The sequence below is a fragment of the Malaclemys terrapin genome, chromosome 1 (assembly GCF_027887155.1).
Source record: "Malaclemys terrapin pileata isolate rMalTer1 chromosome 1, rMalTer1.hap1, whole genome shotgun sequence".
NCBI lineage: Eukaryota > Metazoa > Chordata > Testudines > Emydidae > Malaclemys > Malaclemys terrapin.
Window position 1 is genome coordinate 114,081,413 of NC_071505.1, and position 15,643 is coordinate 114,097,055.

At 44.6% G+C, this 15,643-nt stretch overlaps 1 protein-coding gene across 1 annotated transcript in view; it reads left to right on the top strand.

Annotated features, from left to right (window-relative positions):
- Positions 1-15,643, top strand: part of DERA (deoxyribose-phosphate aldolase) — a 98,392-nt gene that overhangs the window by 17,682 nt on the left and 65,067 nt on the right. The window contains exon 2 of the mRNA XM_054036141.1: positions 4,836-4,933. Coding sequence (XP_053892116.1) covers positions 4,836-4,933 — 98 coding nt within the window. The remainder of the gene's footprint in view (positions 1-4,835; positions 4,934-15,643) is intronic.

The window sequence follows — 15,643 nt, forward strand, 5'->3', positions numbered from 1 at the left end:
GTGTGGGGGGGAAATCCAAGGCAAACAGTTCTGTTTAAAATAATGGTTATGTTCTGAATTTTAATAGACAAAAGTTAAGATTGAGACTGATTTTCTTTTTTCTGAATAAAGACATTTATGTTTAAAGGTCTGGTAAGATCTCACATGGGAAACTTTGAAAATCTATTTAAAGATGATTATGCGATACATATTTATTTATTTTTCTCTTCCCTATCCCCTTCTTAATTAATAGAGATGTGTGCTTGAAGAAAGGATCTGTGCTGCATTGGAGACTCCATCTGCTCCTGCTTATTACCATAACCTTTGTCCTTCCACACCACATCCCTTACAATTTTTTGTTACCCTCACACTTTGCCTCACATGTCTAATATTACATTGTAAATTCTTCTTGGCAAGGATTTTGGTCCAGATTTTTAAAGGTATTTAGGCATTGCTCTGCTCAGCATTGTAATCTGTAAAAATCTGGACTCTTGTTTTATTCTGGTAAGAACCCGGCATGCTTTTTCGGTGTTGTACTAGTAATGATAATTAATATTGAGCAGATGACTTTTTAAGGGGGTATTGAATGGGAAAAGTGAAAACATAAGTTGAGTTAACAGAAGAATCCCTTAATGGGATGGTTGGTTTTCCTCAGTTGTCCAGCCATCTCTCGAATGGCAAAGACTCAGTTGTGTCTTTTGTTTAAAACAAATATATCTGTTAACATGCTTGTTACTTCCTCAAATATATGTCTGTGATTCTCCCTCCCAGAGAAAATTACCCAGAGTTCCTCAGTAGCTTTGACCAATGGGTTAACTAGCACCATATGAACTGCCATAACCAGATTAGATCATCTAGTACAGTATCATGTCCCTAAGAATGCCCAGTATCAGATGCATCAGAGAAAGTTGCTAAAGACTCCAAAGTGGATAATAATGGAATAACTTGCCCACGGGGGAAGTTTCTTCTTACCCCCCGAAGGATTGTCTACACAGCAAAAGCGGTGTGCAGGCTAGCTGACACAAGCGTGCTTGAATCCAGCTAGTGTAGATAACAGTAGTAGTGAAGACCATGCAGTCTGACCATGCAGGGAACAAGCACAAGCCTTGCATGGTCCCTGGGTACGTACTCTGCTCATTAGCCAACTCTGAGGTCCGTGCTGCGCTGTCCTCACTGCTGTTGTGTCACTTTGGTAGGCTAACCTGTGCACAGCTTTGGCTGTGTAGACTCACGCTCAGTCAGATTTAGGTTTATGGCATAAGATAGCACAAAAGGAAAGAATTACCGATTTGTAACAAATTGGATTTAACATTCCAATCCTTCCTCTTCTGCATTCTTTCCATATTCTGTACAAGCAGTCATGTGTTACGACAGACTTTTTAGCTCCATGAAGAAGTGATACAAAGTTAATTTTCTGACAGATCAACTCAATTGTCTTTCAGTGAGTGAGTGAGTCTGGAAAGAATCAGGACATTATGAACAAAGGGGACTCTTCACTGTTTGCCATCCAGTGCCAGAGTAACTGGACAGTAGGTCTTATTAGAGAAGAGGTAAAGCATTTCAAACGAGGTACTGAGCTTCTAAAAGAATTGATCAAATCTTCCAAAGGGATTGAAAGGTCGTGCTGCCCCCAGTAGGTACTAAAGTTATCAGGAGTCTTGATAAATTGCAGCAAGGTCTAATGATTCTGCCTGTACACTAGGCACACAGGAGGAGAATCACAGCTCTGACACAGATCCATGTCTTAATTCCTCTCTGTAGACTAAGTCAAACATTGTATATAATGGCTTCTGGGAACACTGATCACTTCAGGGTCTGAACATCACTAGAACTGCTACAGCAGCAGCACAGCTGTACCGATGTAGCTGCGCCCTTGTAGCGCTGCTAGTACAGAGAGCTCTCCCATCCATAGGCACTGAGTTTTTCTTTTCCCCAGGGGTGCTCCACCCCTGCTTTGCCCCGAGGCCCTGCCCCCACTCCATCCTCTCCCGCAACGCCCTGCTCTCGCTCTGCCTCTTCCTGCCCCCTGATGCCCCTACCTGCTCACTGCTCTCTGCCCTCCTCCAGCCGCTGATCAGCTGTTTGGGGGCACTGCTGATCCGCTGTGGCTGGTGAGTGCTGAGCACCCACTATTTTTTTCCCGTGGGTGCTCCAGTCGGCGGGAGAGCTTCTCCTGTTGACATAGCACTGTCCACACCGGCACTTAGGTCAGTGTAACTTATATTGCTCAGGGGGGTGGCTTTTCCACACCCCTGAGAGACTTAAAGTTATACCGAAGTGCTAGTGTGTACAAGCCCTAAGGGATCAGCTACCTTATAGTTAAACTGTTTATATGTGCATGTTCAAAGGTCTTCCAGTTGCATTTCATTTGTCAAAAATTCTTAAAGGGATGAAAATTCTACCACCAACCCCAGGCTATAAGAACATATAACTATAGCACTTTCTGATGTTTTCAGAGATGTGGGGCGAGACCAGAGTGCTGTTCCTTTGAATGTGCAGGTTTTTGACTTAGCCAATGCAGAATCATTGAGGTGGTTCTGTTATAAAATGTGTTCGCAATTACATAAATTCCTTCCTCTCTGATTTTAAAGCATAAGTGGATGTGTATGGTGAATGCTGCTACAGTCTTGATGGAAACATTACAAATTTGTAAATGATCATTTGTTCTCTATAATTACATCTGACACACTTGGTTCATTTTGATTTCTCTGCTTGCAGCCAGTGTTTTCTCTATGTCTTTGTTGCTTGTTTAATTATCTGTAAATAAATACATGGTAGTAAGAAAATGTTGGATTGGTGGGATGTTAACATTTTGCATGCTATTAGCTTTGTACAGATGTCTCCAGTTAATCTGCTGATAAACGCAGTTAAAATACTACAGCGGCACAGCTGCAGCTGCCCTGCTGTAGCGCTTCAGTGTAGACACTACGTACACTGACGGGAGGGGTTCTCCCATCGGTTTAGGTAATCCCTCTCCTCGAGAGGCAGTTTCTAGATGGATGGAAGAATTCTTTTACTGACCTAGTGCTGTCTCTACTAGGGATTAGGTTGCCTTAACTACATAACTCAGGGGTATGGATTTTTCACACCCCTGAGCAACATAAATGAGTCGACCTAACTTTTTAGCATAGACCAGGCCTTGGTTTCTTGCCTTTGTTCTGCGTTCCCACCACATCTCCCCTTAACCTCCCAGTCGCACTTGTTTCCTCCTTGAGCTTCCAGAAAGTCCCAGGTCATATATAAATTAGGAAAATGGGCTGTGCTTAAAAATGTATTGTCTAATATATTTGAACTAACACAATTTTAAACCCAAACATAGACAAGGTTTAACAACTTTAAAAATGTGTTAGCTGGTCATCGTCAATCTTAGAGTCCAATGAGGAAAAAGACTTGGGCCAAGGTTTCCAAAGGTGCTTAGTGATTTTTGGTTGCCTCAGCTGTTGGGTGTTCAACTTAAGACTCTTCAAAGGGACCTGATTTTTCAGAAAGTGCAGAGCACCTACCTCCTGAAAAATTAAGCCCTTTTTAAGGTACCTCCATTTGGGCTTTAAAAAATGGAGGCACTTGGAATCACTAGTCACTTTTGGAAATCTTACCTTTGAAGCTTTGCATATCCATAGGTAAGTTGTCTTCAGAGTGACCACATGGCTTAATTCCCGGGTCAAGAGATATTTAGGAAGAACTAGTTGGAGTTTAACTGACCATAGATTTATAGAATATTTTTTCTTTGCTTATATCCATCTGCCTTTAGTTTCATCATTGACTCGTTATTTGATCAAGAGTATATGTACACAAGTGAACGTTAATTCAAATTAAAACATTTGCATTGTCATGCCAATGAAAATTTCAAAGTTGAAGATGTAGAAAGCCTAATCCTGGAATGTGCTGAATGCCCTCCACTCTCATTTGCTATTTAGTCTGTTTTCAAAAGTGGATGTTCATTTGGGTGCCTCCAATTTTTGGTGCTTAGCTTGGAACAGCTTAGGCCTGACTATCCGAGTTGGGGAGAAGCCAGAGCTTCTCAGACTTCACTTGCAGTTTGTGGATGCCCAGCACCCAACATCCAAATCATTACCCACTTTTGAATGTTCTTCCTTCAATTTCCTTAAAGGCTGAGAGTGCTTAGCACCTCTTAGGGAGTATGCAGCATCTCATAGGTTTCGAGAGAGTCAATTTGCATGTGTGTGTGTGTGTGTATGTGTTTCAAAGAATGGGTGATTCTGGAAACTGGTAAACACAGGGCCTGATCTGTAGGCTGCTAGTTGAAATTCGCCTGGGACAATAGTGACCCAAACTCCTTACCATCACAGGCACTGGGTGGTAGCTTTGGTGAAAAATGATGGCATGAGCATAGATCCCAGGAGACAAGTGGCCACATCACAATTGGTTATAACTGGCAGCCTGAGCAGAGCAGCCAAAGGTTGAACGGGCACAATCTTGCCCCTCAAGGGACAAGTCAGAGGTTAGTGAAGCACACTGGTGGGCAGTGTGAGGAAACTGAATTGCCATTTTCTGTGCTGTACGTCTTATAGGCATAGAAGATTTCAGAGTCCAGGACTAGCAACATCCTTCAAAGGGTCCCTTTGTCATCCTTTAACACCATTAAGTTTTAAAGGGAAACAAAAAGCCAATATATACATCTGATTCACAGACCCTTCCCTTGAATAAGTGTTGACAAGGTGTCATGCTAAAGGGATTTTTAATATTTTGCATTGGTGAAAGACCTTTACGTCCTTAAAGGGGCACACGAGTCCAAAGCTACCTTCAAAGGACTTGAATTATAAGGACCTTTCCTTTTAAAATACCATTAAAATGTATTAAAAATACACTAAAATTAATGGGAGTCTTCTTCCTAGACCTTGGCTCGATCTCAAGAGTGCAAGTGAATCAACCTGCAGTTATAAGGCATGCAGAACAAATTCAGGCACGAAGAACTGTGAAAAAGGATTGGCAAGTAAGTGCTCTTTTTAAGCATTCTGTTTCTGTATATTTAAAGCAGTCATTTCCCCTCTCTAGACTGTAGTATTGGATTTCATTCAAGATGCATGTAAACCTAAAAGATTGCAGTTGTCCATGTCTTATTTTAATAATTTGTATTTGATGATGATGAGTTGGACTAAGATGATGCATTTATCCAAAAAAGTTAAAAACCTGATAACTCATGAGTGGCCAAACTACAAATGAATTTCAGGCATCTTTATTCATGAGTGGATTAAATTGTATATTACTATCCAAGCATATTTATTCTGTTTCCCAGACAGATCTCTCTACAAAGTCTAATTTTTTAATTTTTAAAGCTGTATGATATGATTGTGGTCCCTGTCAAGTTTGACCTACCTAACTGTTTTTTTCCTTAACGATGCCGAATGTGTGATTTTTGCTTAACCAGTTATGTACAATTCAGAATACGCAACTTACTGTGGAACTCTTGGTAAAGAAATTGGTACATCATGCATGTTAAGGGAGTTGATTCTGCAACCCTTACGCATGTTGAGCAGTATTTTGCCAGGAGTCCCACTGGCTTCAGAGGGGCGACTTGCATTAATAAATGTTTAACATACATAAAAGGTATGGAACTGGACCCTGTGATAGAAATCCTAGCAAGGTGCAAGAGTGTCCCAAGACTTGGCCAAATTTTGCCTTCAAATACACGCACAGCTTTCAGAGTTTCCAGTGGGAGCCCTATTGGAGGGCAGAACTTGACCCAGAGGAAGTTGTGGTAGTGTCTTAAAGAAAAACTACACCTGTTCAGCTGTATAAAAAAAAAATCATAGAATAGGTAAAAATGGCTTATCTCCAGGAATAAACTGAAAACTTTAAACACTGAATTAGGAAATTGTTACATTATAATTGGCATTTCTAAGCTTATGGCTGGAGGCAGCCCTCTTGTCAAAACTTGTGATACAAGAGGCCAAATTCAACCCTGGTGTAAGTGGGCATAGTTCCCATGGACTACAGTGAAAGTTCTCTGTTTACATCGGGATGCATTTGATGCTATCAATGTGAAAACCCAGTGGAAGAATCTGTAAGACCGCTTTCTACCTTGGTATAAGAACTGTTCAACAATCATAACATTAATGGTTCAAAAACACACTTTTAAACATCATTTCCTCCCCAGTCTGTTACAGCAAGTTTAAGGCAGGTTGGAAGCTGGTTTACAGTCTCTCCTATGAGTGTCCTGCACTTTTTAGGGTCACATTGTAGCTATATGGTCTTCCCCCAATGCTAGGTTGAGAAATACCAATAGTGATAAAAAAAAATCTTGGAGTGCTTCTTAACCTAGAGAACATTTAGATGCTTGGGGCCTGATTCTCTACTCCCTGGGCATTCATTTGTACCTGTGTGAAGTGGGTATAAAACAGGAGCAGGAGCACAAGAGCCAGCAAACAGAGCTGTAAACGGGAGTTTGAGTGGGAGTTCTGTTGGAGGAGAAGGGAGGAGGCAAGCCCCTGTACCTTAGAGGCAGTGAGTGAGTTTTGTGTGTGTTTTTTCTGTTTTGTGGGCGGGGGAGGGTTTTTTTTTTTTTTTCCCCCTGTTCAGTTTGCAGACACTGGTCGGAGACCGTGTGAAACACAAGCAGAAACAACTATGATGTTACAGCAATGAAAGAAGCCTGGGGACTACAATGTAGGAACTAGAACTACTGGTGCTGAAAGTGAAACCAGATATTCTCGGAATAACAGAAACATGGTGGAATAGTAGTCATGACTAGAGTACAGGAATTGAAGGGTATGTGCTGTTCAGAAAAGACAGAAATAAAGGTAAAATTGTATGTAATGATGAGGTAGACTGGAAAGAAATTAGAAGTGATGGAATGGATAAGACAGAGTCTGTTTGGGCTAAAAGCACTTTGGGGAAGAAAGCTAGTAGTGGTTCTCCTGGGATAGTGCTTGATCAGCAGATGGGGTATGCTACAGACCACCAGGATCCAATTTGGATATGGATAGAGACCTCTAATGTTTTTAATGAAATAAATATTACTGGGAATTGAGTGATTATGGGAGACTTTAAGTTCTCTGATATAGATTGGAGGACAAGTGCTACTAATAATAGTAGGGTCCAGATTTTCCTAGATGTGATAGCTGACAGATTTCTTCACCAAATAGTTGCTGACCACCAAGAGGTGATGTCATTGTAGATCTAGTTCTGGTGAGTAGTGAGGACCTCCTAGATGAACTGGTTGTAGGGGACAACCTTGGTTCGCGTGATCGTGAGCTAATTCAGTTTAAACTAAATGGAAGAATAAACAAAAAATAGATCTGCAACTAGGGTCCTTGATTTCAAAAGGGTAAACTTAAAAAAATTAAGGGAATTAGTTAGGGAAGTGGACTGGACTGAAGAACTCAAGGATCTAAATGTGGAGGAGGCTTGGAATTACTTTAGGTCAAAGTTGCGGAAATTATCTGAAGCCTGCATCCCAAGCAAGGGGAAAAGCCTTGTAGGGAAGTGTTTAACACCAAGCTGGATGAGCAAGCATCTCAAACAGGTGATTAAGAGAAAGCAGAAAGCCTACAAGGAATGGAAGATGGGATGTATCAGCAAGGAAAGCTACTTCTTGGAGGTCAGAAAGTGTAGGAATAAAGTGAGAACTACCAAAAGCCAAGCAGAGTTGGACCTTGCAAAGAGAATTAAAACCATTAGTAAACATTTCTATAGCCATATAAATAAGAACATAATGAGTAAAGAAGAAGTGGGACCGCTAAGCGCTGAGGATGGGGTGGAGATTAAAGATAATCTAGGTGTCACACCATCTGGTATGGGACACAAGCGCCAATCTCAGGTCAGACTGCTAGAATACAGGGCATATACCTCAGACTGGTGGTGTAGTCTATCATAAGGTGACATAGTTGTTAGTCCATAAAATCACTATACTGGTTCACAAAGTGTTGAATGGATTACAAACATTTGCCAGAGCTTGTATAAATAATTTAGCTGTTTTCAGTAACTCCTGGCAAGATCACATAAATCATGTAAGAATTGTGTTACAAAAGCTGAAGGAACTCCACCTCACTGCCAAGGTCTCCAAATGCAGAATAGGGTTTGCAAAAGTATCCTATATATAGGACACAGGATGAACAATGGGTTGGTATGCCCTGATCTCTTACAAGTAGAGGCCATCAAAAGCTGGCCTGCCCCTAGACCAAAGAAGCAGGTCCAATCCATTATTGGTCTGGCTAATTGTTACAATAGGTTTGTAAAGGGGTTCGGTAACGTTGTGACCCCCATAACAGTCCTTACAAAGAATGGGAAATTCTTAGGATGTATTCAGCAGTGTCTGGGACACCCATTCCTACATCAACTTTGTGTTTGGAGTGTGATGCTGTATATAAAAAAAGATGACCATGTTTACACGAAGATTCACTGTGCAAAGGTTCAAGAAGGGTATTGAACAAACTGACGTCTGAGACAAACTGTCTAAGCAGAAAGCATGGTGTAACAAAAATACTTGTAAACACTCATTTGTAATGAAAATTATGGTGCTTATGGTAAACCGTGTAATGAAAAACAAGATTTATCATTAGCACCATAACTAGTCATTAGCATTTCCTTGACATATGCCTTTAATTCAATCATATCTTTAGGGCTCTGGTATTTTAGGGTTCAGTGAGGTAAGGGTGTAGGAGAATCTTGTATACTAGCAGACCCTCACCTTCAGGATCCAGCCCTTCTCCGCCTCCCATTCCTGGACAATTTGTAATCTGAGCCTTCTTGTTTAAAAGACTCTACTTGCTGACTAGGAATATCTGTTTCTAGCAGCATCCTCTCAGCAGCTTTCTTCGGGTAAGTGGCTATAGGCAAAGCTCCCTTCCTCCTCCCAGCCAGTTAATCTGGATGTTTACAGACACTGCTGACTGCTTGATTTTGAATCTACAGCCATTACAAGTTCAAAGACTGGCCTCCGTCTCTAGGGAGATACAGTCAGTTTCCACCCACATGTCAGAATCAGTGTGCTGGTGACTTTCAACTATTAAATTGTGCTTCCACATGGAATCAGATGTGCCTGAGCTCACTAGGACATATTCAAAGGGTCTAGAGGAGAGAGTCTGTCTACCACCACCTTTTGTGTTCCTGGGGGTTCGTCTGCACAGCTGCTCTGCTCTGAAAAGTCAGTTACCCAAGCAGGATCTGATACAGAAGCTAGATGGACAGGTGCTGCATCAGCCTCTCTGTCCTGGGCATTTTCCATTAAGGAATCAGCATAGGAATACCCATATGCCAACCACTCTACTACTCTAAAATGCTGGTTAGGCAAAGCCAACTGGTTACAGGGCGTCTTTATATTCCCCCAAAATTCTTTTTCCATTTTCCCCTTCTGAAACCTTTGCAAAGCCACCTTTCCTGGTACTCTGTAGAGTTAAGTCAGTAGAGCTATGCTCAGCTGGAAAACTCTGGCATTTAGCAATGGGGACAGCTTTTTCAGTGGGTACACTGCTATTCTCCACAGACAATGGCTCTTCTCGAGCTATTGGGAGCAATTCTCTCCTGCACTCTTCAGGCACAATTAATTATCTGTTTACAAGTTCACTAGGAAGCCTCTCTTTCCTTCCTAAACAAAAATCCTCCCCTTCCTTCTTCAGTTGAGGCTCTACTCTGAGCAGCAACAAATTCTTCCTGTGTTTAATTTAAGTCCAGAATCACCTCAGAATCGTATCAGACAAGTTCTTGACTGGCATAAGCTGGGAGACGCTCTCTACCTGCTCGCAGTTTTCCTCACTGACACCAGGCAGGGTACCTGCATCAGAGCCATAACGTCTCTGTGACCTGGTTATGATATTAACCTGATGCAACATAATTATGATATCATTAACAATCAAGATATAAGTGGATAGCAAATCGCGAATACCAACCACAATATCACCTTTAAAATTTTCCCACTCCAGGTGGATTTTGGCCAAAAGTACTTTCACAGAGCACTCAGAGAGCCAAAATATTCACACACCTATCTGGCAACAAATCTTCTGCTCTGACAAGATTTCCTTTAACTAAAGTAATATCAGATGCTTAACGGTGCCATCCTACACAGCTAACATTATTAACTTTTGCACTGTTAATTATTTGCTACCATCCAGAGAATCAGCATTAATATAATTTGTGGGGTCATTCCCTTCCTTTTCCATCTCCTTTCAGGCTAAGTGACAGCATTTGCACTCAAGGTGGCAGTGTTAGTGCTTACATGGTTAGCCTCTGTATTTAAGGTAACAGCATTAGCACTCAAAACGGGTTTCGGGGGTGCAGACTGTGGAGTGTTTTTAAGGTTTGGGCAATTTGGTTTTATCTGGCATGGGATTCCATTGTGATTACAGATCACCTGTTTCCTCTTAGAGTGAGAGGTTTTATGTTCTGGACTTTTATGAGGTTATTTAACAAAATTAGGGTTAGGTTTATTCTTAAGCCTTTGAACCCTTTTAAATTGGGGTGCAGAGGGATTACCTTTCCTCTGGGGCTTATACCCCTCATGAGCCTTATTTGCTATACATTTGTCATCAATTTCTGCTGCTTTTAAAACTGAGTCAGGCTTTCTATCACATATTGTAGCCTTAACATCTTCAGGTGTCAGCCTAAGCAACTGCTCTAGAGTAGTTAAATTCAACAGTTTACCAACGTTGTCATATATGCTCCTGCTCCCATGACCCACTTCTTAACATAACCAAGCAGTTAATGTTACTTATGTGGAATGCACACATAATTGGACATCTTAAGATTTCTAAATTTCAACCTATAGGGCTCAGGAGTCATTTTAACCTTTTCAGTACAGTTGCTTTTAATCTTTTTATAATCCAAAGCTTCCTTCACCCCCATTTCACTAAACACTTGCCTCCCTTTACCAGTCAATTTGGTCAGGAGAATCAGCATCCAGTTTTCTTCTGGAATGTTATGAACACCACAAAGTAGATAAAAATTCTTCAAGCTACTTAGATTCTTTATAAATTGGGCAGGTTTTATCTCAGTCTCCATTGTTGAGAGAAGTATCCACAGGGTGTTCTCTTTGCCTGTTCAGGACATGGAGTTGCAGCTTGTGAGCCTCTACCTGTTTTTGATGTGCTTCTCTCTCGGCTTGTATCTGTTCCATGTGCGTTTTATGAGCCTCCTTTTCAATTTCAGCCTCTGCTAGGCATCTCTGGTATGCTCTTTCCTCTGCATCCTCAGCCTCCTTCTCCTTCATTTGAAGTTCTGCCATTTTTTCTTCATGCTCAAACTGTTGCTTGTTCGCCAAGGTCTGCATCTGGATTGCCTCTGCTGCTGCCTTTTGGTCACATTCCATGAGCAAATCTCTCATCTCCTGATCAGAGATGTCCCCCGTAAGACCTATTCTTCTATCTTTACATACTTTTTAAGTTCATAACCTCATAAGATTGTGACTGACTCATGGTCACTAACTTTTAACTCTTAAAACTCTCAATATCAACTTTTAATGTTAACAGCACTGGGTTCTGATCCAAAGCCCAATTGACCTATGTGTATCCTGCCAAGACTATGCCAATTGTCATGACACTTGGTTTGGGACTCAGCTAAAATCACTCTCGGGTCACATTGCCAGTCTATCCAGACTGGTGGTGTAGTCTATCATAATACTTCACCAAGCCAGTAACAAATGTGTTCTTCCAAAATACTGTACTAGTTATCATGGAGTCACTAACAGTCCCCTTCAGGCCCTTTAGCCCTTCATGACTTCTGTGATAAATCATTATTAAAACCAGAAATCACATATATTAGGTTCTTCCATTTCCAAAGAACCAGAAACTCACTCCAGATCAATATGTATTTCTGGATCTCACCCAAAAACCAAGCTGATAGCCAGTCCTTTAGTAAACTAAACTAAAGGTTGAAATAAAAGAGAAAAGAGTTACTAAATGGTTAAAATGAATCATATACATTACAGTTGATTTCAGAATCTGTAGATCAGGGTAATAGCAGTGATGTTTAATCTGCTAGTTTGCAATAAGTCTCTTGTATGTCCAAAAGTTCTTCTTTGAGTGCTTGCTCATGTCCATTCCATATTAGGTGTGTGTGCTCGCCACATGCACCGGTGCCAGAAATTTTTCCCTTAGCAGTATTCGTAGGGGACTGGCTCTGGCACCCTCTGGAGTGGCACCCGCATGGTGTGATATAAGGGGCACCGCTGGCTGCCCTCACCTCAGTTCCTTCGTGCCGCCAGTGATGGTGCTGGAACTTCTGCTGCTTCGTCTAGTGTTGTTTCGTTCTCAGTTCTTGAGAACTTTGAAAACCTGTAATATGGTTGTATATAGTTACCCTTAGTAGTAGTTCTCAACTCTTCGTTAGTCCCAAACGGGACTCAGCCAGGGGATGGGGCATGCTTTAAGCCCTGTGATTGATGCAGATGGCCTATGCCCGTCAGTGATCCACATACCAGCTGCCTAAGGTGCTTGGGTGAATGGCACATAAGTGATAAGTGCCATTATCTGCAAGTCCTTCACACCTAGGACAAAGAAGGAATGTGATACCCGTCTGAAAGCGCTCCTGATGGAGTCGGCACTCACTCCAGCACTGGAGCAATGGTCTGACTCTTCACCGAGCGCCGCAGCCTCCGTGCGCAGTGCTCCGCTGGCACCATCCACAAGCCAGCACCGGTCCCCCTCCACAGCTCTGGTCAAGAAGCCGAAAAAGACTGTGAGGGGAAGATCTCCTACCTCCCGCAAGGGAAAGGGGAGGGCTGGGGATGAGCCATGACCTGTGCCAGGCAGCTCAACACCCTGATTGGGAACTTGGGCCCCAGCTCAGGTCGAGAGGTGCAGCCCATCCCATACTTTGCCTGCGACCCCGGATAGCGGTGTTGGCCTAGGTCAGTTTCAGGTGCCCTCGACGCCCGAAGCCCTTCAGATGGCTCAGAAGATCCTGACCCTCCCAGTGCCGCCCACACTGGCTCCAGTGGTATCCCGGTCTCAGGGAAAATCCGTGTTGGGACCTATATGTGTGTCCCTGCCTCAGCGGCACCGTTCCCCAAAGAGAGGGATGTCTTGCCATCGCTCGCCCGCCCGAAGCCGTCACACCTCAGGACTAGAGGCAGGCTCAGCTAAGCCCGCTTCAGTTCCTGCACTAGGGTCACCGATCGAGGGACTCGAGGCATACTTCGCTGGTGGATTGGTGCAGACCCTCTGGGGCATGTGCCACTTGGCAGGAACTCCGGGACCAGCCCCGACCGTCTCCAAGGGCCTGGTACCGATGCCGGGACCGTATGGACACCAGAGACCGCTGATGGCTGGGCCGTCATTGCCCATCTCCAAGAAGGAGATCACCCTACTCAAGGTGATCCTCCTGGCAACCGGCCTGTAGTAGCTTCTGGTCCCATTTGACGTCCCGGTACTGGTTGAGAAGCGTGAGGCGTGGATTGCCAGGTATCCGATGCAGATCCACCAAATGCCGTCAGTCCCTGAGAGCCTGACCAAGACAATCTCACTCGGACAGATCGGCTTTGGGACGCTGAGACCGGCACCGGTCAAACAAGAGCCACCGCTCAGCCCGATCCTGGTCGCCCGGTACCGACCACTCTGTTGGTAGCTCCGGCTCTGAGTGAGGTTCCCTGACTGCAGGACAAGTCCCGGTACCGGTGGTGCAGACTACATTATCAGCAACGAAACCTGTTCCATGGCCCCAAGTGCAGTGGCCGGCACCATGGTACCTGTGGAACCCCTGGGGGTTCACCCAACCTTCCCAGGCTGCCCAATTGGTGTCTGGAGCCTCGGAGCGGCCAGGGTCTCGGTATCCAGTCCCCCTCCAGTGCTCGAGGCTTCAGGGGGTAAGACCCTGCAGATCCAGGAGGACCTGGGGGAGCAAATTGCTGGACCACCAATGGACATGGCACCGGCATCCTCCTCGTCATTGCCAGACAAGGCTATCACGGGGGCCCCCTCACCCAGTTCCTCAGGATGACACCAAGGTGCACCAGGAACTTTTGAAGAGGGTTGCTTCTAACCTGGGGCTTCAGGCAGAGGAATTGGAAGAGCCCTTGGACTCTCTGTTTGATGTCCTCTGGTCCTCGGCTCCCACCAGGGTGGCCTTACCCCTTCATGAAGGGGTCTCCAAAATCACTAATGCCCTATGGCAGACCCCCTCTTCCCTGGCGCCTATCTCTAAAAGAGCTGAGCGTAAGTACTTGTGCCAACCAAAGGGCACGAAAACCTATACTCCGACCCAGCCCCCAGTTCCCTTGTGGTTGAGGTGGTTACAACCCGGGGATAACCCGGGACCACCCCCAAAAATAAGGACTCGCGGAGGCTGGATTTTTTCAGACGTAAAGTTTATTTGTCTTCCAGCCTTCAGCTGAGAGTAGCCAACCATCAAGCCCTCCTTGGCCAATATGACTTCAATATGTGGCAAGCCAAGTTCGAAGGGTGGCTCCCTGAGGCTTCCAAGAAGACTTTCCAAGCGATCCTCGATGAGGGCATGACTGCGGCCAAGGCGGCCCTCCAGGCAGCGTCAGATGCTGCTGCTGCTGCTGCTGCCTGCACCATGGCTTCCACTATCTCCATATGGTGAGTCTCTTGGCTGCTCCTCTCTGGGTTGTCCACCGAGGCCCAGCAGTCATTGCAGGACCTGCCCTTCGATGGCCCTATTTGTGGAGCAAACGGACAGCAAGTTGCATGGCCTCAAGGACTCCCGCACCACCCTGAAAACCGTGAGTCTCTACGTCCCAGCCCTGGCACAAGAACGGTTCAAACCACAGCAGCCTCAGGGCCAGGGGAGCCCGCCTCGGAAAGACCAGCCCCATAAACGAGCCAAGGCACCGCCCGAGCCACCCGCTTCCATCCTCTGCCCAGTTGGGCTCAACCTGTAAGCAGGGAGCCAAACAATCATTTTGAGGGCGCGCCCGAGGGCGACCTACCAGACTATTCCCCGGATCCATCTTTCTCAGTGTTATCTGACCACCTTTCCCCTTTCCTCCTGGCTTGGACCGCTATAACTTCGGACCTCTGGGTCCTCAGCACAGTGGAAAGGGGTTATACCCTCCAGTGCCTTTATACTCTCCCCCACCCTTCCCGTCCCCCTTCCCCGTCCCTCTTCAGGGACCCCTCTCATGAGAGTCTCTCCTCGTGCAGGAGGTAAAGAGGTTACTACAGCTGGATGTGGTGGAAAAAGTTCCTCCAGAGTACAGGAACGAGGGGGGGGGTCGCGGTTATTCCTGGTACTTTTTAATCCCAAAGGCCAAGGATGGTATACGGCCCATCCTGGACCTGCGAGACCTCAACAAGTAAAGTTCCGCGTGGTCTCTCTGGCTTCCATTATCCCCTCCCTGGATCCGGGAAACTAGTATGCCGCCCTCAACTTGAAAGACGCATACTTCCACATAGTGATTTTTCAAGGACACAGACACTTCCTCTGGTTTACAGTGGGGCCCCACCACTACCAGTTTACGATCCTCCCATTCGGCCTGGCGACAGCACCGATGGGGTTTACTAAATGCATGTTGGTGGTAGTGGCTTACCTCAGTTGCCGGGGTATCCAAATCTACCCGTACCTTGATGACTGGATTTCAGTAAGGCATCTGATACAATTTCACATGGGAAATTATTAGTTAAATTGGAGAAGATGGGGATTAATATGAGAATTGAAAAATGGATAAGGAACTGGTTAAAGGGGAGACTGCAACAGGTCATATTGAATGGTGATCTGTCAGGCTGGAGGAAGGTTATTAGTGGAGTTCCGT